The 27069-nt window shown below is 42.5% G+C and overlaps 1 protein-coding gene across 10 annotated transcripts in view; it reads right to left on the reverse strand.

The window, feature by feature from the left end:
• The window catches only part of MOGAT1 (monoacylglycerol O-acyltransferase 1), a 116971-nt gene that overhangs the window by 63340 nt on the left and 26562 nt on the right, over window positions 1-27069 (reverse strand). For 5 of the 10 annotated variants that reach the window (XM_058703473.1, XM_058703423.1, XM_058703443.1 and 2 more), the window contains exon 6: window positions 17780-19683. In XM_058703473.1, the coding sequence (XP_058559456.1) occupies window positions 19529-19683 (155 nt within the window). In that variant the 3' untranslated portion in view covers window positions 17780-19528. Of the gene's footprint in view, window positions 1-14399; window positions 15052-17779; window positions 19684-21864; window positions 23681-23701; window positions 23871-27069 lie in introns of those variants that run through there. The other 5 variants (XR_009254848.1, XR_009254847.1, XR_009254845.1 and 2 more) reach the window with 4 other exon arrangements.

The following is a 27069-nucleotide window of genomic DNA, read 5'->3' on the forward strand; positions in this document are numbered from 1 at the left end:
CTTCATAGTTTAAGTCGGCCGCTGTAATTGTGTAGGGGCTTTTCAAACGGCAGTGTTATATGAGTTTAATGAGACTTGATAGCTTGAAATGGAATAAATGCCTTAAAAAAAACCCCTTCAGTTTATTAAGTTATAATTTAGATGTAGCAAACATCACACTTTTTAGGTGTAAAGTTCCATGAGTTTTGGCAAATGGGATGATTTTTAAAAACAATTTTTTTTTAATGTTACTTATTTTTGAGAGACAGAGCATGAGTGGAGGAGGGGCAGAGAGAGAGGGAGACACAGAATCCGAAGCAGGCTCCAGGTTCTTCAGCCCGACGCGGGACTCGAACGCACGGACCGTGAGATCATGACCTGAGCCAAAGTCGGACGCTAACCGACAAAGCCACCCAGGTGCCCCACAAATGGGATGCTTTTTATTGGGATTCCCACAGTTAGATTAGCACAGTAAAGATGTGCAGAACTGAATGGAGAGAGACAGGCTAGGAAGCAGTACTTATGTACAGCTAACATTTCCAGCATGCTCCTTTGTTTGTTTGTTTGTTCTAATGTTTATTTTATTTTTGAGAGACAGAGAGACAGAGTGTGAGCAGGGGAGGGGCAAAGAGAGGGAGACAGAACCCAAAGCAGGCTCCAGGCTCTGAGCCGTCAGCACAGAGCCCAAATGCAGGGTTTGAACTCGTAAACTGGGAGATCATGATCTGAGCTGAAGTCTGATGCTTAACCGACTGAGCCACTCAGGTGCCCCTTAAGTTTATTTATTTCTAAGAGAGAAAAAAAGCAGCATGCACTAACGGGGGAGGGGCATAGAGAGAGAGGGAGAGAGAGAATCGTAAGCAACGGGGGCTCCACCTCACAAACCACGAGATCATGACCTGAGCCGAAATCAAGAGTCAAACATTTAACCGACAGACACCCAGGTCCCCCTCCAGTATGCTCTTTATATGCATGATCTTACATCTCCTTACATCTCCTGTCCCTATGGAAAATATTCTTTTATAATCTCTAGAGATGCGAAAACTGCAGCTTGGGGAAGTCAAGCTGGCCAGGGGCACAGACCCAGGAGGTAGCAGTCTCCCAAGCAGGGAGAATTTCTGGCCTCTGTCATTAAGTAGTTTAGAGATTTGGGGAAATTCATTTGGCCCCTTAGGGCTTCATTTTTCTCACGTGTATAAAGAGAAGCTTGGACTGGCCTTCTAATCCCCCGGCACACCTCTAATTCCCTATCAGAGCCCCACTATCTTGGTTCACAAGTGGAAATAAAACGTCTGACCAGCAGTGGCCCCCCCAGGGCTGAAATACTTAAACAGCCCCAGCAGTTAAAGAAACAAATAGAAATGCCACACAGGCTTGGACGGAGCCCAGCCTGCTCCCACACAGACTCTTCCCCTCTTTCTCGACATAAGCGGCTGGCACAGGGAACAAGGACAATGCCATCTCCTGGAGTTCAGGAGGCCAAAGAAACAAATGGCGAGGAAGGACATGAGGCCTCAGTCCAGCAGAACAATGTGGCCCCTGTCTTCTGTTCTGGCTTCTCCAATCTCGCCACATCTCCAGAGACCACAGATAAAGAGATTTGAGTTGGCTGAACCACCCTCCTTCTCTGAGCTTTCAGTCCTGTGGTTGCCAAACCATCCTTCCAACACATCACCCCACTTTAAATGCTCCCTCCTCCCACCACCCCGTCTCAGCAATCAAAGTTCATTATTGTCTGGTAGTTCTGGAGGGAAGTATAAAATAAGACTGGAGAGCTGGGGATAAGTATGCCTCTTCTCTCTGCAGCATAGAGTGAGTGGAGACCTAGTTCCAGATTCTGACTCAGCTACCAAATGGCAGTGTGAATTGGAACACTCTACTATCTTTTTTTTTTTTTTTTTTTAATTGGGACTGAAGTCAACAAGTAAACTTTATTTCCCGTATAATGATATTCCTTTGGGGGTGCCAATGCTAAGAGACCTGGAGGGGAGTATTACATCTTTCTGGCCATACATCACCTCTGTACTTTACTCTCTTTCACTATTTAAGGCAACTTTTATCCACGGAAACCAACAGGATATCAGGCCCTGTGGACAGGTCCAATGCGGTAAGAATTGAGAGGCAAACCTAATAGGCTTAACCCTTTTCTCATTTCTGCCTATTGTTGGCTTGTTTTTCAGGGAATTTCAGTCAACGTGGTCTTCTTTGAGGCCTTTATGTACATGGGAGGTACTCAGCAAATGCTTCCTGATCATCTGTCACGGGAACCAACAGATAAAGGTGAAAATGGCTCAACCCAGCATGGGTGATTAAAATTTAAAAATCAAATTTTGTAGGGTACAGTTCTTTGTGTAGTGGTACAATGTCTGACTTTTTTAAATCCTAAAATGTCGAACTTATCGAAGGACTCAACTTCTACCTTTGGAGGACGAGATTAAGAATAACTGCACAACACTCCTGCAAAGACCAAGAGAGACAGGACACATAAGTGCTACGCACAAGTTGTAGAGTATGGTTCCCTGACCCATTACACTCGATGGCACTCAGGGTTAAGGATTATATTTGATGAGTGCATTGAGGGTAAATGGATAAGGCAGCCTAGAAGGAGTTCTCGCTGCCCCAGGGACCCTCACAGTACTGGCCACTCCTACCACCCCAGGCCTCTCCAAGCAACCCCCAGGGATGAGGGGATCAATATGTCATCACACCTACAATATCTGTATGTCAAGGCACACGTCTTGAGAAGCTGTTTTAAACTTTCATACAAGTGTACAAATGGAATGGAATGATCATATTGATGTGAGTAAATCATTTTACCTTCTTTCACTCAATGACCACAGGGGACACTGCCTAATCACGGACATTACATTATTTATAAAAACAATACAATGACATATTTTGGACCCATGATGAAAATAGGAATGCTTTTGGTTGCACAAAACAGAAAACTTGGCTTTTTCGTTCTTGCATAACAGATTCACCTTGGCTTTTTTGTGCTTGCATAACAGGGAGACTTGACTTAGACAGTTACTGCTATCGGTTTAACATTTGTTGATGCCAGAGCTTTGGGTTGGTGTCTTGGGAGATTCCTTTGGCCTTGCCCTTGTGGTTTCAAGATGGCCACAGAGAGCTCCAAAATGACATCGTCCAAAGGTATCATGTGGAATCTCCCTCAGTGCACCAACTCCTTATCAGGAAGAAAAGAACTCCCCAGAAGCCCCTAACCAGACTCCCTCATATTTCATTGGCCACAACTGGAACACGTGGGCACTCTTAGCTTAGAGTAAGATTGAGAAAGCAAGTATCTGACCTGTTTAGTGGGATGCCGGTCAGGGAGGCGGGGTTTTGAGAAGCCAATTTGTAGTGTCTGACTTACTGCTCTGCAAAGCACTTTTGGTGAGAACTTAAAGGGAAATACAAGCCTTCATTTCCCAATATCATCCAAACAAAATGACTTCCGATTATTAAAACATACAAACAAAATTATTTTTAAAAACAGAGCATCTGTGCGTTCTACAACATCTGCCAACTCTCTGTAGATATTTGGCAGCTTGGTCTATCATGGTTTGCTCAGATTTCTTAAAATAGAAGTTCTCACTTTCCCTCCTGAAAGTTTCTGGACTCTTCCAAATGCCTTCATGTCTTAAGTCTGTGAGCTCCCTCATAAACTGCGTCTTCCCCCTGGTCTGTCTGTATCTCTTCTCACTAATTACTTCACATAGAGTCTTCTTACACATCTCGTGCACCTCTTGCGAAGAAGTAGTCTCGACAATATGAAGTAATAACATTCTTAATTAAGGTATATGCGAAATATTTTAGAATGATATTAAAACTAATAAAAGTCTGCGAATGTATTTTTCTGCTATATGCATGGATTGGCAAATCAAATCAGCAAGCCAAGTATTGGCTTATAATGAAAAGCAGCAGCCCCTGCCTCCCCTCCCCCACCCTCCATTCCCACTTCCAGAGTTGATAATTTTCAACTCACTTGCCCTTTCCTTTATGTATTTTTGTTTTTTTTTAAGTAGGCTTCATGCCCAGCATGGAGCCCAACACGGGGCTTGAACTCATGACCCTGAGATCAAGACCTAAGCTGACATCAAAAGTCGGATGCTTAACCAACTGAGACACCCAAGTGCCCCTCCTTTATGTATGTATATCTACATTCTTTCTTTTTTTTAATGTTTATTTATTTTTGAGAGAGAGATAGAGAGCATGCAAGGGGCAGAGAGAGAGGGAGACAGAGGGTCCAAAGTGGGCTCTGAGCTGACAGCAGAGAACCCGATCCAGGGCTCAAACCCATGAACCATGAGATCATGACCTGAACAGAAGTCAGACACTTAACCAACTGAGCCACCCAGGGGCCCCTGTTTATACCTACATTCTAAATTACATGCTTAAATTGCTATTTCTTGGCTTTTTTAAAATGAGACTTCATCTGCTGGCTCTCTTCTAAGCAGTATGAGGATTTGGCTCCCTCTTACATTCCCACACCTATTTTTGTCCTCCCCTCCCCCCATTATTCTCTATAGTTATGTCACTTTCTCCATTCTAAATGCTCTTCTGTACATAGTGTTCTGTTCTTGTTTTATTGTTGTAAACTCTTCTCTTGTCTCTCTAAAGGTAAATTTTCTGAAGTTTCCCTCTCTCTCATGTTCCTTATTTGTTCTATTTCCCGTTGAAGGCATTCTTGAAATGTCTGATGCTTCTTGAATCTTCCTTACAGACACCAAAATGCTGACCAGCAGCCCTATGTAAATAATTTATTCGTTGGTGGGCTTCAGTAGATTGTGGCAGATGGAGACCCACATAAATTGGAATCTGTGGGTCTTCTCTCTTGGGTTAGTGGGTTTCCCCACAGAGGAATTATCTATTCTCCTATTGGGGGTGATAGGAAGTTGGTACTGAGGATAGTGGGAACCTAGTGTGGGAAGAGGGTGATGGGAATTACCATTCAAAATGGAGACTGTCGCTCAATCAGCTTTAAAGGCACCTCACCACCCCATCTCTCTCTACTGAGCCTGGTATTCGCAGAGTGTAGAATTTCTCCAGAATTTCCAAGAGCAAAACTCTTGTGCTCTGCTCGGGTAGGGGCAAGAGCTGCTGGCTTTAGGGTAGGGAATCTGTGAGTCTTCTCCTTAAGGAGATTTGTGACGATCCTCTTTGGTTTTGATCCCCTCCACACCCAACTTCAAATAGTTGGTGCCCTCAATGGGTTGGCCTTCCAGAGATCCTGCAATGGGAATCACCTGCTTTTTACAGGACTCTTCCCCCCGACTCTCTCTGGCATTAAGTTTCTGCCTTTTCTGTTCTGGCGAGTCACTTACCACTTGTCCATCTGTTTTCCATCTTGCGAAATAGTTTTGACATCACTTTCTCCTCTTACTCCTCCCCTGCTCTCTTTGACATTTTTTTTTAATCATTTTTATTTTCACTTGAGGAGTTTCATGAAAAACAATAAAGACTTGTGCCGTTCAATTTGTCACATTTAACTGAAAGTAATAAATGTTTAATTTTTAGGGGTCCAATTTTAGCTGGGCGGACATCCACCTGTCTACTTATGTATATATGTGAGGGTCTGTTTTTGGAAACAAGAAAAAAAATACACATTTATATCTCAGGCAAGAGAAAAACTATACTTTCCAGCTTCCCTTGCTCTTGCTGTGCGATGTGGACTAAGTTCAGACCAATATCATGAAAGTGGCAGTCATGTGTGCACTTCTGAACGTTGGCCTTGACAACTTGGCACTTCTCCGCCCTCTCTCTGTTTTCCCTGTGGGCTAGAATGTGAACGGGGTGGCAGCCAGTGTCAACTGTACAGACAAGGACAACACCCGAGGGGATGGTGGAGAAAAAAATGGAAGGCACTTTGTTGGTTTTTTTTTTTTAATTTTTTTAAATTAAGTTTATTTATTTATTTTGAGAGAGACAGAAACAGCATGAGTAGGGGAGGGGCAGGGAGAGAGGGAGAGAGAGAATCCCAAGCAGGCTCCGCACTGCCAGCTCGGAGCCCAATGCGGGGCTCGAACTCACGAAACCATGAGATCATGACCTGAGCTGAAACCAAGAGTTGGTCGCTTAACTGACTGAGCCACCCAGGCACCCCGGAACTTTGTTTTTGAATAAACCCACCCACCATCCTGGACTGTTCACCTTCAAGCTATTACATGACAAAGAGATTAATGTCTTCAGGCGTCTGTAGTTTGCGGTCTCTCTGTTACAGCAGCTTAGCCCATACTCTACGACCCTATTCAGTAGTGCCCGAAACAAGTCTATGAATAAGCTGCACATCTATTGCCGGTGGAGATTTAAAAAGATACAGAGTCCTGGACCCCACCTTCCCAGATTCTGCTTCAGTCAGTCTGGGGTAAATTACAGAAATCTGTTTTGTTTGTTTTTTAACTACCTAGATTTCTCTGATACTTTGCCAAGCTGATGAACCACTGACCACGCCCAGTTTCCTATAAAACATTTTCCTCACATTCCTATGGTTTTTTCCCATTCCTCATTCATTCTCTGGAAGTCTCCATATTCTTTTCCCAATTCCTTTGTTAAAAGTCAAAAAATTGTTTAATGTTTATTTATTTCTGAGAGAGAGAGAGAGAGAGAGAGAGCATGAGGGGGGTGGGGCAGAAAGAGAGAGAGGGGGACAGAGGATCCAAGTGGGCTCCGTGCTGACATCAGTGAGCCCAACACAGGGCTGGAACTCATGAACCATGAGATCATGACCTGAGCCTAAGTCGGACGCTCAACCGACTGAACCACCAAGGCACCCCTAAATATCAAATGTTAATGTCACCATAATGGACCCTTATTTTTGCCTTTCCAGAATCTATTCACCCTGATTTCCTTTGGGGACCCACTTTCCTTTATTCCCTGTCCACGTGGTTTAGAAATCCAGCCAGCCCCACAATGTCCCCATCTCTAGGGAAGGGACACTCAACCACAGAGCCCAGGCAAGTCAGTATATCCCCCCCACCCCTTGACCACAATGATGCATTCAGGGATGGACACATGAGCCAAATCAGTTCAACTGAGACCCAATTCTAGGAAAAAGAGTTCTTTCTCCTTTGGGAGTGCTGATCTTGTAGGATGTGTGCCTGCTGTTGTTGGTGCCTGTCTTATGACCATGAAGGGAGTCTGACAGAGAAGTCAACACAGTGGAGAGAAGATAGATGGAGACAGACTGAGTTCTGATGATACCATGTGAGCATCTGGATCCACGCCTGAATCCCTAGACCCTTCAGCAATGTGACTCAAATTTCTTTTATGAGGAGGGAGAGAGTGCTGCTTATTATGTATATGTATGTACATATTATATATGTATAATTATATGCATATATTACATGTAGTATATATAACATATCATGCCTAGGTTATATCATATGTATATATGTCTATATATGTACGTATATAATACTTTTATACTTACATACAAATACATACACACAACATGATTATAAAATTAACTGTAAAGTTCAAAAGAGGACAGAGAGTTTCTAAGGGAACGAACAGGTAACATGTTATAAATAGTTTCAAAAAGAATAATCATTAGATCAACATATCTAATGTACCATTCTTCTGTTTTAACCACTATCTAGGGTAGCATTATTTCTGAATTTTCATGAAGCTCATACAAACAGACCTTTGAGCAATTATGCAAATGTCTGGGCTACAGTGTTAATAATTACCTGGTTCCAGTTCTACACTGCATTCTAGAGTTTTCTCTGTAGGTCTGATCCAGTTTTGCAGTCACTATAGGGCAATTTAAAACAAAATATGTAAACATATATAAAGATCTCCTGACCTAGAATATCAGCGATACAGACTTTCTGAGTTAAAGGCATCTGGTAGACTTTAATGTGTTCATGACAAAGACCATGATTCGGAAGCAGAATTTGCTTGCTGACATCAGGAAAATTAAGGTAGGCTTGATAGGTTGAGCTTGTCATCACTTTCCTATATTCTATATTCAAGGTACGGAGCCTATTTGCAGCAGCTATACGGTGTCCCCCACAAACTGTTCTCACCCTCCCCTGGGGTCCGCAAATCAAGTCAGGTCGGCTTCCTGTTTTTATATAGCCTGCGAACTAAAAATGATTTTCACACCTTCGAATGGTTCAAGAAAGATCAAAAGAAGGTTTCATGAAAAGTACATGAAATTTGAAACTCCACGTCCATAATAAAGTTTCATCGGAGCACGGCCACATTCACTCATTTATAATTATCTACGGCTACTTTTGCACAACAGTGACGGAGTTGAGTAGTTATTGACTAAGCTATTTACTATCCTAGTCTTTCCCAAAAAAGTCCACTGAGAGACAATGCTGGAGAGAATGGGAAGTCAGTAGTCATTTTCCCAGCTATATCTGTACCTGGGGGTGACCCATGGGACCCAGTTTCGACCAATGAGATGTCAAGTAAGGTTTGCAAGAGGGATCCTGGGAAAGACAGCAAGATTTCTAGCAAAGTAAAGGAAGAAAATGAACACCTTTCTTCTTCTTGTGGTATCTGGAGGTGTGATGTTTTTTGCCTCCACAATAAAACAAGCATGAGGTTGACATTTCTATTTGCTATATTATTGGCTATATTGGTGGACGGGCTAAGGCTTTCTCGAGTCTCTGGAGTAGGAATTGATTTCAAGCAGTCTCGAGGTTTTCTAAACCTAGTCTCAAGAATGGTCACTGTGGAAAGAATAAGTTAGATGCTTGTCATGGGAAACTTCCTGTTTTCTTTAGCAATTTGATCGTGGTCATGTAACCCCAGACTCCAATTGAGGGGAGTTCAACTTCAGTCTAAGTTAAACCTGCCAAGGGTCTTGGGGTGGGGAGGATAAAAAAAAAAACAAGTTTAAAAACTGTGTCTTAAGATTCAGTGTGCTCATTTAATGGTGGCAAAGATGTAAAAGTATCAACGATTGCTAGTTTCTATCACTCGGTGGAACTTCTGTGTAGGAGAGAGAATTTTATTATTGTAAGTGAATACCCAAAATTTTATATTCTTATATTCAGTTCTCATTTTGATTAAGTTTCATGTGACAATTAAGAGTCTCAAATCTCTCAGAGAGTTATTCCACATATGGTTCTTTTGGGAATAAGGCATAAAAAATAAGATTTGGATATATATATATATATATATAGTTATTAATAATTATATTATTTATATAGCTATGTTTATATATTTATACTAATATAAGTATTATGTTAATTATTATGTTATTGTTTATATATAAAATATATATTTAACAAGTAAAGGGCAGAAAAAACAAAGTAAAAACCTACAGTAAAATGGAAACCAATTTGACAATAAACTTCATATATTGAAAAAAAAAATAAAGAATGATGAAAAGTAAAAAAAAAAAAAAACCTACGGTAAAGTTTATGTAAAGTTTAGGGTATTTCCCGACATTTCAGATTTCTTTTTTTTTAATAATTTATTTATTTACTAATTTACATCAAAGTTAGTTAGCATATAGTGCAACAATGATTTCAGGAGTAGATTCCTTAACGCCCCTTCCCCATTTAGCCCATCCCCCCTCTCACAACTCCTCCAGCAACCCTCTGTTTGTTCTCTAAATTGAAGAGTCTCTTCTGTTTTGTCCCCCTCCCTGTTTTTATATTATTTTTGCTTCCCTTCCCTTATAACATTTCAGATTTCTAAGTATAACTTCAGTTCCAAAAGTTCCAGTGTCTAAGCACCCCTTCATTAAAAGTATTTTAGAAATCCATTATAGAAGAAAATAATTTCTCCTTGAAGAAAGAGAAACTGAAGCCCAGAAAAGACAGTCACAGTCACATATACACACGACACTCTCCACAGGACCCAGGCTCTTCGGGAATATTCACTGTCGTTAGTTTTGAGGCCACTCAAACAAGACAGTGCATTAAGAAGAACTCACAACAAAATCTCACTCAAAGGTACAGAGACCTTCCAGAATCTTTAAGACCATCATTCACATTGAACATAGAGACTGAGAAATTTCAGAGTATCATAGGATACACAGCTAAGTTGGAGATTCATTTTCCAAAAATTAGTTTAAAAGCTAATCTCTGAAGCATTTAAAACAATTTTTTTACTGTTTATTTTTGAGAGAGAGAGAAAGAGTGAGTGGGGGAAGGGCAGAGAGAGAGCGGGGACAGAGGATCCGAAGCAGGCTCTGTACTCACAGCAGAGAGCCCGATGTGAGGCTCGAACTCACGAACCATGAGATCACGACCCGAGTCGAAGTCAGACGCTTAACTGACTGAGCCCCAGGTAGCCCTGGAGCATTTTTTAAATAAAATGCCTCCCTGTTGTCCCTCCCAAAGGTGGACAGAACGGCTAGCTGTGCCCTCAACACCAGGGCCGTGAACTATTCTGCCTTCCTGCCCACGGTGTCCCACTTTGCCTGTGACTGAGGGGGGCTTCCCAGGACGGGAGCTTTCACTGCTAAAGCCAGGCAAGTCCAGGGCCAAAGCTCCGGGCTGGTGCTGCTCTGGAGACACTTGCTTCCCTCTCTCTCCAATGAGATAGTTCTCTAGTTATGGGCCCAGAGAGGGGAGCACACGGGTCCCGCGCCTTGGTGCTTTTCACCAAGTCAGTGCTTGGTCAAGATCGTCCAATTAACTGGGAAGATGTTCACAAGAACCGGCCCCTGAACCTCTACCTCCACGCAGCACCCGGACTTCTTGCATTTACTGGCAGAAACACACCTTGCAGCCCCAGCCTCCACCCCTCCATGAGAATCTTTGAATCGCTGGGAAATGCAGGAAATTCCAATGGACTCTAGTAACCACAAACAAAGCTGAAAGTAATTCTTCAGTGGACTCTTGCCAAATAATCCTGGCAGAGACTATCCCTGATGGAACTCTGTGAATTAGCAGAAAACACATTACATACCCCAGATAGAGGATCAGACTGAAGCCACTGCATCCCTGCTTCACAAAAACTAGAGCCCAGAGCAAAGAGAAATCACGGGCAGGATGGAAGAGAAATTTCTCCTTTGAAATAATGGCCCCGGGGCGGTTTCTAAGCCTATCAAGATGTGGAAAAGGAAATAAACCCTGCAATAGAGCCAGGCCAAAAGGATGTGGTAACAGCTTCAGAGCGATTCAAAAGTTCAATGTCAACAGTTCCTTATGAAAAGCATTTTCTCTGGCCACAATTGACCAGTAGGGCACGCTGCTTTGCATAAACTCTGTCATCTAAACATCTAAACTCAGCTCTGTGGCCAAATCATCCTGATGGTTTGGTTCACGGAACTCTCAACAGTAACAGTGGAAACAGATAGTTGTAAAGATCCCAATGCCTATGGAGATTTGAACAAACGCGACTTTACCATTCTGTTTTCATTTGCCTATTTGATCTTTGCAGTCATTGCTATCGTATCATCTGTCAACTTGGCACAGCGATGGGGGCAGAGAGGGCTTTCAGGGTCTCCCATGATTTTCAGCTAAGATCTGCAACTGTCTAGCTGACTAGGTCAGAGTGGAGTCATGACAGTAATCAGGCAATAGCAAAGGTCCTAATCATAGTGGCCTGGTAGGGCTAAGAACATGTGGGCTGTTCATGCAGGAATCACTCCTTCACATCACCAGCCAGCGGCCAACGAGAGGACGTGACCTTCCTCCCAAGGAATACCATTTCCGAGATCACACCTCTCTTAGGCAGCACCAGATGCGTTGCTGTCATCTGTTACTGAGAAGAAGACCCTCTGGGACAGGGACACACCGTGGAGTAGAATGTGAACATTCCTTTAACGGGAAGTGTATGATGGTAAGACGTCTGTCTCTTCCCTGGGGCTGTTCCTCCTCCCAGCGTCCTCCCTTCCTTTTCAATGTTTCCCTACTTCTGTTGTCCTTGACCTTACCTCTGACAGACCGCAAGAGGTCCTTAGTTGCTTCTTGCAATTTAACTTTGCCCTCTGCTTCCTTTGGAACTGCTTTGAAGGCCTGGCTATGCTTGTGTCTCAGTTTGACACGGTAGGCGGCTTGCTACAGAAACGTACGTCCCATCTCCTGCGTTTATTTGTCATAATGATGGCACTGAGTTCAATCACCTACCTACTATTCAAAATAAAAATCAAACTCGTCCGTAAAAGTATAGGCAGTTCCCAAATGAATCACATTTGCTTTGATTCCCAGTGATTTAAATCTCCCTTGATTTGGGTATTATTTCAATAACAGTAATGACTATGTATCTTCCCATCAATGTCTCCATTTATGTACGTAATATATAAACCCTTCTGCAAATCCCACTGAAATTATTTAATATGACTTAACATTCTATGTTTAGGAATTCAATGTTATTTTAAAATTAAGTGAATTTCAGATGACAAATTATATGATCCCACTTTTTTTTTTTTTTTAATTTTTTTTTTTTCAACGTTTATTTTATTTTTTGGGACAGAGAGAGACAGAGCATGAACGGGGGAGGGACAGAGAGAGAGGGAGACACAGAATTGGAAACAGGCTCCAGGCTCTGAGCCATCAGCCCAGAGCCTGACGCGGGGCTCGAACTCACGGACCGTGAGATCGTGACCTGGCTGAAGTCGGACGCTTAACCGACTGCGCCACCCAGGCGCCCCTATATGATCCCACTCTTATAGAGTCAACCAACGTAAGATAGATGACAGCCTTCCATTATTTTAGCATCACACATAAAATGTCAATGCCAGGCCAAACTAAAGATCAAATTGCCTTTCTCTCTAGAGTTTTTAGAGATGTTGCTGATAGACTGGAGAAGGCAGGGAAGGAGACATCAAACCGGAGACATTTCTTCTTAAATTTGGAACATGTGGCAATTTCATGACGAAAAATTTTAAAAGGTGCTTGCAAACACACATATACATATACACATGTGAGAAATAAAATGAACTTAAAAAAACACATGGTTGGGAGAAACGACCTTTCCCCCAACTAGTGCCCCATGCAGTCACAGCTACCAAAAAAAGAAAAAAAAAATCAAGCTTTTCAGCTACATAGGTGTTCTTAATATAACATTTTAAATGTTTAACTTGGACCACAAATATCGGTCCACTTAATGAAACTTTCTTCCTCTGTCCTGCTAATGCCGGCCACAACATTTTGCCATCTCACAATTGGTGCTCACGACTGTTCCAGTGCTGAGAATGGCCCCTGTGTCTATTGGGTCTATGTGTGGGTGGATTGTGGTGGGGGTGTGGGGGCGCGGCATTCAGAAATGTAGACAGCTTGCGAAAAGAATCGCCGGTAGAGGGACCCACCAAGAATCTTAGTAATCATGTCCCACCTTTTCTTCCATAGGTGAAGAGTATAAGGTCACTTACCCAAAGTCACACAAGTTAGTGATGGGGATGGTGGACGCCCCAGGGCTCCCGAGCCCTACATCCAAAGCATGGGCTCTGGCCAGAGGACCTGGCATCCTATCTGAGCTCCACCCCCAACATGAGGGTTGTCTCAAGCAAAGTTCTTAGCCCCTCTTAACCCCAATTTTTTTATGGGATAAAAATAGTACTGATCTCACACGGCTATTTTAAGAGTTAAATGTCATAATGTACATAAACTCTCCTAGCTCTGTATCTGGTACATTGTAGGTGGTCAATAAATGTTGATGGGTTTTATATGACAATATTTATTATTAGCCACAGTATTAATAAAATACTGGGAAAAGTTAAAGTCAAGCAGTGTTTTTACACAATAATAAACCAGCATGTTCTTTATCCGATAAAATATTTTAAGAGTATTGAAAACACCTGTTTTGATAACACCGGAAACACCACCAGGTCTCAAAAATCAAGGCGAAAACTCTGTCATCCAAAATGCTGACATCAAAGGGAGGCGATTTTACTGCTGACACACACAAAAAAAGGAATTTAGTTTTTTGCTTCTTCCCTTATTTTGCCAAGCGGATGACCGACTCGTGTGTATAAAACAGCTTTATTGAAGTACAACTCACATATCGTAAAATCCACCCACTTGAAGAGAGGCGTGTAGGAGTTTTTAGTGTATCTGCAGAGTTGTGTGGCCATCACCATAGTCGAATTTTAAAACATTTCATCACCCAAAAAGAAACCCCGTACCCATAGCAATGATTCCTTTGATTTGGAATCTATCAATTTTTCTACCAGTTTTTGAACATTTCTGTAACTAACAAGTTTCACTCTTATTTTGACCACGGCAGCTTCCTGTCTTGTTTCCTCTTCCTGTTCTCTGCTCTTATTTCATCCGGCACATCTGTGCTTTTCGTTCAGCTCTGCCCCTGCCTTCTGTTTTGTCTTGTCTCTCATGCAGGGCATCTAAAAGGCCGGGCTCTTCAGTATGAGAATCTGCAATGCTCACGATTCTGCTGCAGTTTCCTTGCCTGTATCCGTCCTCAAGTCCAACTGAATTCAGCGTTGGCAAGGCGGGGAAAGAGAATCCATTCTACTCAGATAAAACACCACACCCACACATTTACAACTGGGGCATAAAACACATTTATTGGTCACAACTCTATCAACCAAGAGCTTTTAAAAAGCACACGGCAAACACGTACGGTGTAGAAAATCTAAAAGCCCACCATCTCCTATAAAGATTTTAACAAGGAATAAACTGTTATTTCACAGTTTTCAAGTGTGTAAAGGAGGAAATCTCTTAGAAAGATGTCTCCGATTTTTATTTAGAGAATTCAACTGTTTTGTAGAAACACCATGACTGAAGGTCACTGTGGTGCTGGAGAAACTTCTGTAGCAATTTATGTTTTACGTATACTACGAAAGGAGACCGTCATTTGAACTCTCTGCATGTCCGGAGGAACACAAATGACGATGGCAGAGGAAAAAGAAGTCTACAGATAAGTCTGCATCTCCCACTAGATGTGATTACCATGACAGAACAGGCAGACACCCACCATAGAGACGGAGCCAGAGGGAGCCTTGGAGATCATTCACTCCTAACAGGAAGGAATGGGCCCAGGTCACCCTGCCAGTTAGTGGAGACCCAGAGGCTAAAGGGTTATTTGAAGTCGAAGTCTGGAAGGTAAAAAAGAATAGCACAGTTGTGTTTGCTGGTTGTTTCCACGTGACCATTCCCCAGACTGGACAGATGGAATCCAACCAGGAAGCTCCACGTTGGTCTGGAAATAGACAGGGGGAGAATTGTACAGCCCTTGGGAATACAAGAAGGTCAGATTTATCTTTATTCTCAAGAGGGCCTAAGAAAATTCCTAATCAGAATCTAAGAGCCTTAAAAGAAGGAAAGAAAGAAAGGAAGGAAGGAAGGAAGGAAGGAAGGAAGGAAGGAAGGAAGGAAGGAAGAAAGAAAGAAAGAAAGAAAGAAAGAAAGAAAGAAAGAAAGAAAGAAAGAAAGAAAGAAAGAAAGAAAAGGCAGCTCTAACAACCCAGCTGGATGAAGCCACAGCCAGAACGGGCTTGGGGCTCTGAGGCTGTCACTGAGGTGACCACTGTCCTCTTCCACTTCTGCTCCGACCTGTCTTAACGGTCACAACATGACCAAGAGAGAGGATCCTTCGTGGGGTCTGTCACTCATCCTGGGCATAAAGCCCCTTGCCTTAGCCTGCTGCTCACTACCGAAGGCTCTTGTGGCTCAGCTTGTCGTCGAAAACTTGGATGTCACCCAGAGCACATCACCAAAATAGCTCTTGCAAAAAGGGAAAAATCAACCATGCGGTGTGCCAGTCTCACAAAAGAAACATGCTCTAGGTCCCAATAAGACAGAGCTCGCTTCGGAGTGGCTAAATCCCTTGCTTTACGAGTATTTTTCATCCCAACTCTATGTTTTGACACCTCTGTTCTACAAGAGGGTGCACGGGTTTATTCATCAACAATGACGGACGAGTGCTACCTCCCGCTCCACCAGAGAAAAGTAACGCAAACATGGTTCCAACACGCACGAAGCCACTGGGGTTCAGCTGCTTCATCTGTAGAAGGAATAACCCGCGGACTGCAAAGCCCCTTCTAGCTCCAAAGCCTGGCTCCTATGACACAGGTGGCACCACAAGCATTTGAGAAAGTGCGGCCAGCCTGCTAGCCTGCTCTGTGGGCGCCAGGATCACGACACTCACAGGACACAGACTCTGCTACTGAGGAACCCATCATTCCATGAGTAAACTAGGGTTTGGGACAGACTTTCTCCTTCATATGCGGTATTAAGGCACTAAGCAATGGGTGTCTGGGAGGGATTAATGAACATTGCTGACATATAAGGTGTTAGACAAATCCCTTGGTTTTTTTTTAAATATAAAAAACTGCTTCTGTTTGGCTATGTAGAAGTTGCCTTGTTTTTTTTCCTTTCATAAGATACACAAATTCTATTTGAGGTAACTCTCCCAGCCCCAGAAATAGACATCGCTTAGCTTAAAAAAATATATACAAATACAGTTTAAGAACTGGCTTATCCTTGGGCTACTGGGGAAAAAAACAAAAACAAAAACAATCAACAAATCCCATCAACACTGTTTCCTGTCAAAGGAAAAGGAGACAGAGTAAATAGACCCCAAACTTGTTTTCAGATGTATCGTGTACTTTGGCCATTTGCATCGTGGGTGAGGTAGTTTGGAAGAGATGTGAGGTTACATCTTCCTGTGTTTCCCATGACCAAAGCGTACCTTCTACTGAAAATAGGGATTTTACTTTTAATGCTATGCATATGGGGCACCTGGGCAACTCAGTCGGGTAAGCGTCTGACTTCAGCTCAGGTCATGATCTCACAGTTCCTGAGTTCAAGCCCCACGTGGGGCTCTGTGCTGACAGCTCGGAGCCTGGAGCTTGCTTCGGATTCTGTGTTTCCCTCTCTCTCTGCCCCTCCCCTGATTGCACTCTGTCTCTTTCTGTCTCTCAAAAATGAATAAACGTTAAAAAGTATTTTTTAAAAATGCTATGCATACAATAAAGGCTCACCCTTCATCCCTGAAGTATATATACTTTGATTGTTTCCAGGGTTCTAGTGAAGGGTTTTCATAAATCATGTAGCCTCCCTTGTCCTGGATCCCCTTGGGACCCAGCAAAACTGGCTGGCCTTTCTAAGCACTGGAGCTGCAATCTTCAATGTGAGCATAACAGACTTAACCAGATGTAGATAATTTCAACAGTTCTAACCGTAAGACAAAGCAAATGACTCAGCCTGTGCCCAGCGTGCAAGAGAAACAGGACAAAGAAATGTCTAAGTCAAATAGCACAAACGTACATTTTCTCAAGGCAATTAGGTCAGTTTCTCTTACTGGGTCCTGGGGTTATCTTTGTTGTTGTTATTTTTTGCTTTGCTGTTTAAACATTAGGTACAGTTGCAGAGTAGACGAGAATCTTTAAAATAGAGGCACTCTGTGTCAAACCATATTAGTGAGTACAAGATATAGCCCACAATTATGCTGTAGCAAAAGTTCGTGTCCAAACCTTCACTTGCAATCTGTAGGACTATATGGGGCTTACAACTATGCTTTGGGTTTATGAATGGACTTCTGGCTAGGTTATGACAGAGAGAGGGAGAGAGAGAGAGAGAGAGAGAGAGAGAGAGAGAGAGAGAGAGAGAGAGAGAGAGAGAAAGAAAGAAAGAAAGAAAGAAAGAAAGAAAGAAAGAAAAGAAAGAAAGAAAGAAAGAAAGAAAGAAAGAAAACCCCTAAAATGTATCTAAAAATAAGATTTTATGGACGCCAGAATGGAAGTTTGCTGATGCCTAGGGTTTTGAAATGGCAAAATTCTAGCAAATTCGTCAGAGGGGAACTTTGCTCATTTTTCAGTGCCTTTGCTTTACTACCTATGGGCTTTAACTTTGCTTTATTAGATGATCCAGCTGATGTCAGGGTCAGCTTGGCCTCCCAGGACCAAGTATGAGATTAAAAGTCATAGTTTTGTGAAATCACAGAGACTTTAATGAACTTCTCTAAAGGGATGAAATTCACAGACTTTATAATAAAGGTCTCTAGTCATTGTGGCATTCTGAAAGACCGACCCATGACCAGCTGGGGTGTCATTTTCTGTAAATGGTGCTCCTTTTATACTTCGTTGGTGTTGAGTAATACCAAAAAGGATTTATAGTCGAGTTTTGTGCATCTGTTAAAAATAGGTTGTGCCCTATTCCCTCTTTTGACAAAAAATTGATCTAATTTCAAGGCCATGGGTCAGTGGACTCCTGGATTGTTCAACCAGTATGAAGCCAGAGGCATGTTCATTTTTTCCTGTGTGAAATGCTTTCCTAGTCAAGACATTACCCAGCATGATTTTGTTTGGCTGATGCTGAACTCAGTCCAGGCTCCAGCCCAGGCTTCATGTTTTAAAAATTAGAGGCCTGAAGATATATTACTAGTAAGTTAGAACAACTCCGAGAAGTTGCCCCCAAATACCCAGAGCACAAGGGGTAAAGAAGCAACATATAGCAACGGACATCATTTGGAAACTAGACATTCTTCTCATTTATTTACCGAATACTTTACTTAACTTTTAGTGCCTAATGATCAGAAACCTCCTTTTCACTTGCATCTTATAAACTAGCCTGCGGTCTCGTCCGTTACTGGCATGAGACAATCAGACCCCGCACATTCTCTCCTTCTGAAACTGGGTCTTTTCTTAAAATAGGTTCATCCTATGGTACAGCTTTAAAAACTCTTCACCTTGGTGGGCTCATCCGTAAATATATTCACTAAACAAGTACTTATTTTGTGCCCGGCCCAGGCACTAGGGAGGTATCAGTGAACAGGGGGCACAGGGTTGCCTCTCTTCTGGACCAGACAGTTGTAACTGGACACACGACAACCAGAGAGGGCGCTTTCTTTCATAGCTGGTCTTCCTCAAAGAGGCTATTTGGAAAGAAAATTCAAATCATTTCTACGACCGTGAAAACCTTTCGGGATTTCAATGTTCTATAAAGCATGTGTCCCAAAAGACCTCCTTGTCCACAGCAAATGAACATGCTTCGAAGCAAACGACAAGCATGAATGTTTCCAAGCATGAATAGAAATGAAGAGACACGCTCTCACCCACATGGGTTTTTCCAGATGGTAGATTCATCCTATTTCAAAGACCGCATAAAAATTCTGCACTATTGTATAAGAATGTGTTGGTTGACATGACCTAAAGGGATCAAATTATCTAAGCCTGAAAAGTAACATTATTCACCCAAAAATGGTCTGTTCAAGCAGAAAAAAAAAAAAAAAGATCTCCTCTAGCTCTGTATGGAAAATTATTTCACACATGGTCTCGTAACTGCTCCAGCTGTGGTAAACAACAGCTGTCATACTTAGTGAAAACACTACCTTAAATTATTGTGATGTTTAGTAAAAGGGTCTAATTATTTTTTGAAGGTGTCATATTTTTTTCTTGAGCACATGAATAATTCTAAACCTTTTCTTCACCTGCAAAATGACTGGCCCTTCCTAAACGAGGAGGATGATTAGAAGGGTTATAGTCTTCTCCACCCTTCTCCTGTAGTCACCTGCTGTATTTTTATCGCCCATGGACACGCACCAACATCTGTCACCATAAATAATATTTTCCAGTTGCACATTGGACTCCATAGTCAAAGAAGAAAATCCTTATTTAAAATATGTATTCTCCAATGGGATGTTCTCGCATCCTCTGGTGTGCCTTGTAAGCGTACAGTTATTTAAAAATGAGAGTTTCGTGCTCTGGAATACCATACTTCCTCTTGTGCGCCTCAAATAATTTCTTTAGCTCCTCCATATAGGTGTGATGTAACTCCTCAATCTGTTCCGTGGTTGGGTGCAGAGTCTGATGAACGGGGATTGGACGGCCAACTACAAAAATAGAGAACGTATCAGACAGGAGAAACCAAAACCCCTCCATCACAAACCGCTGCCTCTAAAGGATGGCTCTGGAAAGATCTGCCAATCAGAATCTGTCAGGCGTGCTCACTCCAATCCCTTGTTCGTTTTACTGGCTGCCTACAGTGGTCACACCATCCTATTCGATGACAAATAAAGAACTTTCCTTCTCAGCAATTGCTGGAGTGTTAAGTACCCTGGGGGTTTTGACTCTGAGTCAAATGAGCCACTATGCTGACCACAGCTGTGAAGTAAGAGGACATAGCTGTGTGTGTATGTCACTAGCATTCTCCCTCTGGTACAGCTGACAGCCAGGCCACAGGACCCTATTGTGACCGATGGTGAAGTCTTGAGTCATGAGGCATCAGCTCTTTACTCTCTTTTTAATGTCATCCTAAAAAATCTGAAGAATGTATATCTTCAGAGCCAAGAATCTGTACTAGAAAACACACATCATCACAAGACTCTGTTTGTTAAGAGTAGAAAACAAAACCAACCCGAAGTCTCAGTAGAAAAATTATTAAATAAGCCACAGAACAGTCCCTCAACAGAATCCTAGGCAGCAATCTTTAAAAAAAATGAAATTATATGTGTATACACACACACACACACACACACACACACTGAGGTCTAAAATGTATGAAGTGGGAAAAGAATTGTAAAATAATACAGTATGATCCCATTTATGAAAAAACATTTATATCTCCAGGTGTATTATAAGCTTTAGTGTATTAAAAAATCTAGGGGTGCCTGGTGGCTCAGTTGGTTAAGTGTCTGACTCTTGATTTTTGGCTCAGGTCATGAATTCAGTTTGTGGGTTCAAGCACCGCTTGGGATTCTCTCTCTCTCCCTCTCTCTCTGCCTCTCTAGTATTCTCTCTCTCTCTCTCTCAAAATAAATAAAAATAAACTTTAAAAGAGTCTAGAGAGAGAGACTGATAACCATTACCTCTAGGGAAGAAGGTAGAGATGGGGTAGTTTTCACTTTAACTGTATTGTAGGAATTTTCTACAATGAGAATGCAGTTGTTTTACCTGTAATTAAAAATGAACTAATTATTTTTTTAACCTGTCAACTTCTCTACATATTTCAAAAGGTGTCTAGAGTTGTCTCAGATTTTTAGAAACTACAAGATACACATGGCTTTGGCACCTGCTTTCCTGGGTCTTTCCCTGCTGCTCACTGCTCCCCCTGCTGGCCTAATGCAGCTTACTGATGCCAAGAGTTGAAAACCTACAGGATGTTCCGTGACCCGCGGCAAAGAGGTTCTTATTACCCAGGAGCAACTTGGGCATGAGGTCAAGTGGGGCCATGGGTAATAGAATGGAACTCAGAGGGGACACAGGAGGTTTTCTTTGGTCTACCCTAAGTCATTCCGTGGTACACCCAAGGTTCAAACCCATGTCAGTAACAGGTGGTGGGTGAGTTAAGAGAAAACCAAGCAAATGTTAAGTCACAGAGAAAGAAGGAAGTAATAAAAATCAGCACAGGAGGTAAGGAGGCGCAGAGGAGGTAGTGATACACACACACATAGGACAAAATGTATTAAGAAGATATCTCTATCACTTTATCTATCTCTCTAGCTACCTACCTATCTACCTACCTACCAATCTATCTATCATCTATCTAATGATGCAATAAGGAGACATACATAGTAGATACGTATCATATCACCTTACTGCAGTATTCATATTCTTACATTGCTAAGTTTTTAAGCAGATATAGCCTCAGGAATCTAACATACAGTTCTGATAGCCTGGATGTCAAATTTACATAGAGTAGACATCAGTCCTTTGTCATTCCACAAACTGGAACTCTCTTACCGTCGGTTGTGGTTGGAAATACGGCTGAGGAGAAGGCTAATGTGGGGTGGAAGAGGAGCTGGGGCTGCACAGAAAACACTAGACTACCAAGCGCACCGAGCTACCGAGTAACTTCCTCCCTGGTAATTTTCACATGTATAGGATGAAAAGGTAGAACTCAATGATCTTGAAACTTCCTTCTAACTCTGACCTTTTTGTTTCAGGAAAAAATTGAGAAATCTGCAGGTGACTTGAGAATCTACTAGCCGTTGCCAATCTACTAGCAAATGTACGGTTTTATAGAAATAGCTTCTGTTAAGTGAAATTAATCCCAAGAGAGGTCAAGTACATACGATTATTCGAGGTGGAAGTCGGGGGGCCGGGGACTTAGCAAGAGGCACAGGGATCTAAGAAGATGTTGTTCCCAGATTACTTTAAATAAAATTCATGAATTCTGGGGCACCCGGGTGGCTCAGTCAGTGAAGCGTCCAATGTCGGCTCAGGTCATGATCTCACAGTTCATGAGTTCAGGCCCCACATCAGGCTCTGCGCTGACAGCTCAGAGCCTGGAGCCTTCTTCGGATACTGTGTCTCCCTCCCTCTCTGCCCCACCCCTGCTTGCACTCTGTCTCTCTCTCTCAAAAATAAATAAACATTAAAAAAAATTTTAGGGGCACCTGGGTGGCTCAGTCGGTTGAGCATCCGACTTCAGCTCAGGTCATGATCTCACGGTTTATGAGTTCAGGCCCCGCATCAGGCTCTGTGCTGACAGCTCGGAGTCCGGAGCCTGCTGCTTCATTCTGTCTCCCTCTCTCTCTCTCTCTGCCCCTCCCCCGCTCACAGCCTGTCTCTGTCTCTCAAAAATGGCTAAAAATGTTTTAAAAAAGTTTATAAAAAAATTTTTTTTTAATTCATGAATTCTTGGCACCTGGGTGGCTCAGTCGATTGAGCATCTGACTCTAGATTTTGGCTCAGGTCATGATCTCATGGTTGTAAGATCGAGCCCCGTGTCAGGGTCCGCACTGACAGCATGGAGCCTGCTTGGGACTCTCTCTCCTTCTCTTTTTGCCCCTTCCCCACTCTCTCTCAAAAATAAACAAACATTAAAAAAAAGACTCATGGATTCTGAATTATTAATCAAGTCTTATTTCCTACGAGTTTTCCTACAGATAATTTCAATCCTGTTCTTTTCTTATGCATGGTTGTTTGTATATTTCAGGTGGCTCTTCCAGAAAGCTCAAACATGCCCATAGATATTAAATTCATCATAAGACTTTCCCCTTTAAAGTGTGAGATGGACAGCTTCCTCCTTGCCTTTCTCTTGTTTATGTGTAGGGAAACTGAGGTACTGGAAATTTCAAAACTATATTTAAAAAAAACAACAAAACAGGAATTAAAAATATAAAGCTGGTGCCCCTGTCCCTCATTACAAAAATTGGACTGGGAAGCAAGAAATATTTCTCAATTACTTTTTTAAAAATTTTTTTTAACGTTTATTTATTTTTGAGACAGAGAGAAAGCATGAATGGGGGAGGGTCAGAGAGAGACACACACACACAGAATCCGAAACAGGCTCCAGACTCTGAGCTGTCAGCACAGAGCCCAACGTGGGGCTCGAACTTGCGGACTGCAAGATCACGACCTGAACTGAAGTCGGACACTCAACTCATTGAGCCACCAGGCGCCCCCTCTCAATTACTTCTTGAGGGGTAAAGACAGAGGTGACAAAACAAAACCATGCAAGTCTGAGAAGAGTCCCCAGAGCCCCGGAAGACCAGAATCCTCGGTCTCCACAAAAAAGGAGATTTTTTATCACTCAGAGGAAGAAAACAAAGCTAAGCCTATGTTAGCTGCAAACTGCCCTGTTACTCTCTTTTGACAACACAAAGGGGAAAAAAAAAATGGCTGCTCTCAGACATGAAACTCCTTGCCCTGGAAAAAATCAGCCAACATCTCTCCTGGTGGTAGAGTCGGGAATCATAGCTCCTGTTCACGTTCTGGTGCTTTTTAGAGCTCGTGTGTTCCATTTCCCAGTCCCATCCAGCAATTGGAGCTGAGCTACGCGCTCATGGCCTCACACAGCAAGCAGCCTTGCCTCGTTTCTATGGTGTCGTGTCGTATTGACCTCAGATGGGGAATGAGCAGCTTCATGAGCCGTTGCATAGGCAGCTGGAGAGGAGTCTGGAAATGGGCATTATTTTCTTCTCACTGAGACCAAGAGTAGGTCTTTGGCAACAAGAAATCTTTGCTGTTTTTCTTTAATTCTGAAAATTCCACAGAGTTGATCTCTCGACTGATCTCACACAGGAATTGCTCTTTCTCGGGCTGCTACACAGCTGGACCCTAGAGAAAGGCTAGGCTGTTGGCAGAGGGGGTTGGAAAGGGTCAAAATGTGGGTGCCCACGAAACCTGGGTTTATTGAAACTCTGGCTTATGGTGGAGGCTCAAATAATATGCCTGACGTGAGGAAAGAGCATGCGTGTGTGTGTGTGTGTGTGTGTGCTTCCATACACACACACACACACACACACACACTCAAGAACATTCATTAAACACTTACTGTGTTACACTGGGCACCACACTAATCCCCTTAACATTATCTCTTTAAACCCCTACTTGACATTTAAATTTAAATTAGGCTCCCCTTCCTTTCTTTGTATTTCAGAGAATCCCTTATCGTGCTTTTTTTTTTTTTTCCTCATCACGATATACCCAGACATGAAACATAATCCACTACTTTTGTCAAGTGGGTTCAAACCAGTTTTATTTTATTAAAGTACATTCCTTTCCCCATCTATAGCAAGAATGATACAATAAGCACCTGAGTACTCTTCTTCTAGACTCACCAGCTTTGTACGTTTTGCGCACAAGCGCGGGTACCCACGTGTGCACGCGCAGATATACATGTGTATTATTTTTATTTTTGTAGACCCATTTGAAAGTAAGTTGTAGACATCAGTGGTTCGATTGTATTATCGTCCCTAAACATTTGGCATGTGGTTCTTAAGTACAACAACACTGTCCTTCTTTTTTAATGTTTATTATTTATTTTTGAGAGAGAGGGAGAGAGTGAGCGGGAGGGGCAGAAAGAAAGAGGGAGACAGAGAATCCCAAAAAGGCTCTGTGCTGTCAGCACACAGCCTGATGCAGGGCTCGATCCCACAAACCGTGAGATCATAACCTGAGCTGAAATCAAGAGCCAGACGCTTCACAGACTGAACCACCCAGGCGCCTCAAGAACACTGTCCTTTTTATTTTATTTTATTTTCTTATTTTTTTTTAAGTTTATTTATTTTTGACACAGAGAGCAAGCATAAGCTAGGGAGGGGCAGAGAGAGGGAAGAGACACAGAATCCGAAGCAGACTCCAGTCTCCGAGCTGTCAGCACAGAGCCTGACGCGGAGCTCGAACTCACGAACCGTGAGACGATGACCTGGGCCGAAGTCGGACGCTTAACTGACTGGGCCACCCAGGCGCCCCAAGAACACTGTCCTTTTTAAATACACCATTCTCATACCCAAGGCATCTAACCTCTACACAATTATTTTGTACTTAGTTCACATTCAAACTTGATAAACTGTCTCCATGATATCCTTACAGCTGATTGCCACCCCCTACTCCCCCCAACCATCCATGACAGCTGCTGTGTCTTTGAGTACTCTCTCTTTTTGGTCTTTCAGGAAATTAATATTTTTGAAGAGTCTAGGCCAATTGTTTAACACAATCTGAATGTCCCACAATCTGAATTTGTCAATTTCCTCATGATTTGATTTCGACGAACACTTCGGCAAGGACACTTACAAAGAGAGATGGAAACATGTTTAATAGCACTCAACAGTCTGGTCAGGAAGCCCCCCGGGCTGTATATCAGCCTGTACTCTCCTATTCTGGGGGTGCACAAAGTGCTTTCTCACATACAATGTCATGTGATCCACAGAATAACCCTTGGAGAAGACAGGACAATTGTAACAGTTTCCTCTTTAGAGTTGTAAAATCTGAGGCTCAGGGAAGACAAATGAAACCACCTAAGTCCCTCTGAATCAGACCCCAAGGCCGTATCACTTGCTTCTGTACATGTGGCTGAGGCACGACAAATGGCTTCTTAATGTCCATTTTGATCTCTTTGTGTGGCTGGGGCCTGCCATCACACTGGGCCCACAATGGAAAGAAGCAATTTCTTAATGACAATGATTATATTTTTTTCATTTTGCCATACATATAAAAGTGAAACAGCAATCCCTATCAAAAGAGCACCAGCATTCTTCAAAGAGCTAGAACAAGCAATCCTAAAATTTGTATGGAACCAGGAAAGACCCCGAATAGCCAAAGCAATCTTGAAAAAGAAAACCGAAGCTGGAGGCATCACAATCCCAGACTTCAAGCTGTATTACAAAGCTGTAATCATCAAGACAGTATGGTACTGGTACAAAAACAGACACTCAGATCAATGGAACAGAATAGAAAACCCAGAAATGGACCCACGAACGTATGGCCAACTAATCTTTGACAAAGCAGGAAAGAATATCCAATGGAATAAAGACACTCTCTTCAGCAAGCGGTGCTGGGAAAACTGGACAGTGACGTGCAGAAAAATGAACCTGGACCACTTTCTTACATCATACACAAAAATAAACTCAAAATGGATGAAAGACCCAAACGTAAAACAAGAAGCCATCAAAATCCTAGAGGAGAAAGCAGGTAAAAACCCCTTTGACCTCAGCCACAGCAACTTCTTACTCAACACGTCTCTGGAGGCAAGGGAAGCCAGCAAAAATGAAGTATTGGGACCTCATCAAAATAAAAAGCTTCTGCACAGCTAAGGAAATAATCGGCAAAACTAAAAGGCAACCGACAGAATGGGAGAAGATATTTGCAAATGACGTATCAGATAAAGGGTTAGTATTCAAAATCTATAGAGAACTTATCAAACACAACACCCATAAAACAAACAATCCAGTGAAGAAATGGGCAAAAGACATGAATAGACACTTCTCCAAAGAAGACATCCAGATGTGAATAGACACACGAAAACATGCTCAACACCACTCATCACCAGGGAAAGAGAAGTCAAAAACCACAATGAGATACCACCTCACACCTGTCAGAATGGCTAACATTAACAATTCAGGCAACAACAGACGTTGGCGAGGATGTGGAGAAAGGGGAACAGTTTTGCACTACTGGTGGGAATGCAAACTGGTGCAGCCACTCTGGAAAACATTATGGAGGCTCCTCAAAAAATTAAAAATAGAACTACCCTATGACCCAGCAATTGCACTCTGCTAGGTATTTATCCAAGGGATACAGGTGTGCTGTTTCAAAGGGGCACATGCACCCCAATGTTTATAGCAGTGCAAACGACAATAGCCAAAGTATGAAAAGAGCCCAAATGTCCATCGACGGATGAATGGATAAAGAAGATGTGGTGTATACACGCACACACACACACACACACACACACACACACACACACACACAAAATGGAGTATTACTCGGCAATCAAAAAGAATGAAATCTTGCCTTTTGCAACTATGTGGATGGAACTGGAGGGTATTATG

Source organism: Neofelis nebulosa, chromosome 2 (genome assembly GCF_028018385.1).
Source record: "Neofelis nebulosa isolate mNeoNeb1 chromosome 2, mNeoNeb1.pri, whole genome shotgun sequence".
In the NCBI taxonomy this organism is placed as follows: domain Eukaryota; kingdom Metazoa; phylum Chordata; class Mammalia; order Carnivora; family Felidae; genus Neofelis; species Neofelis nebulosa.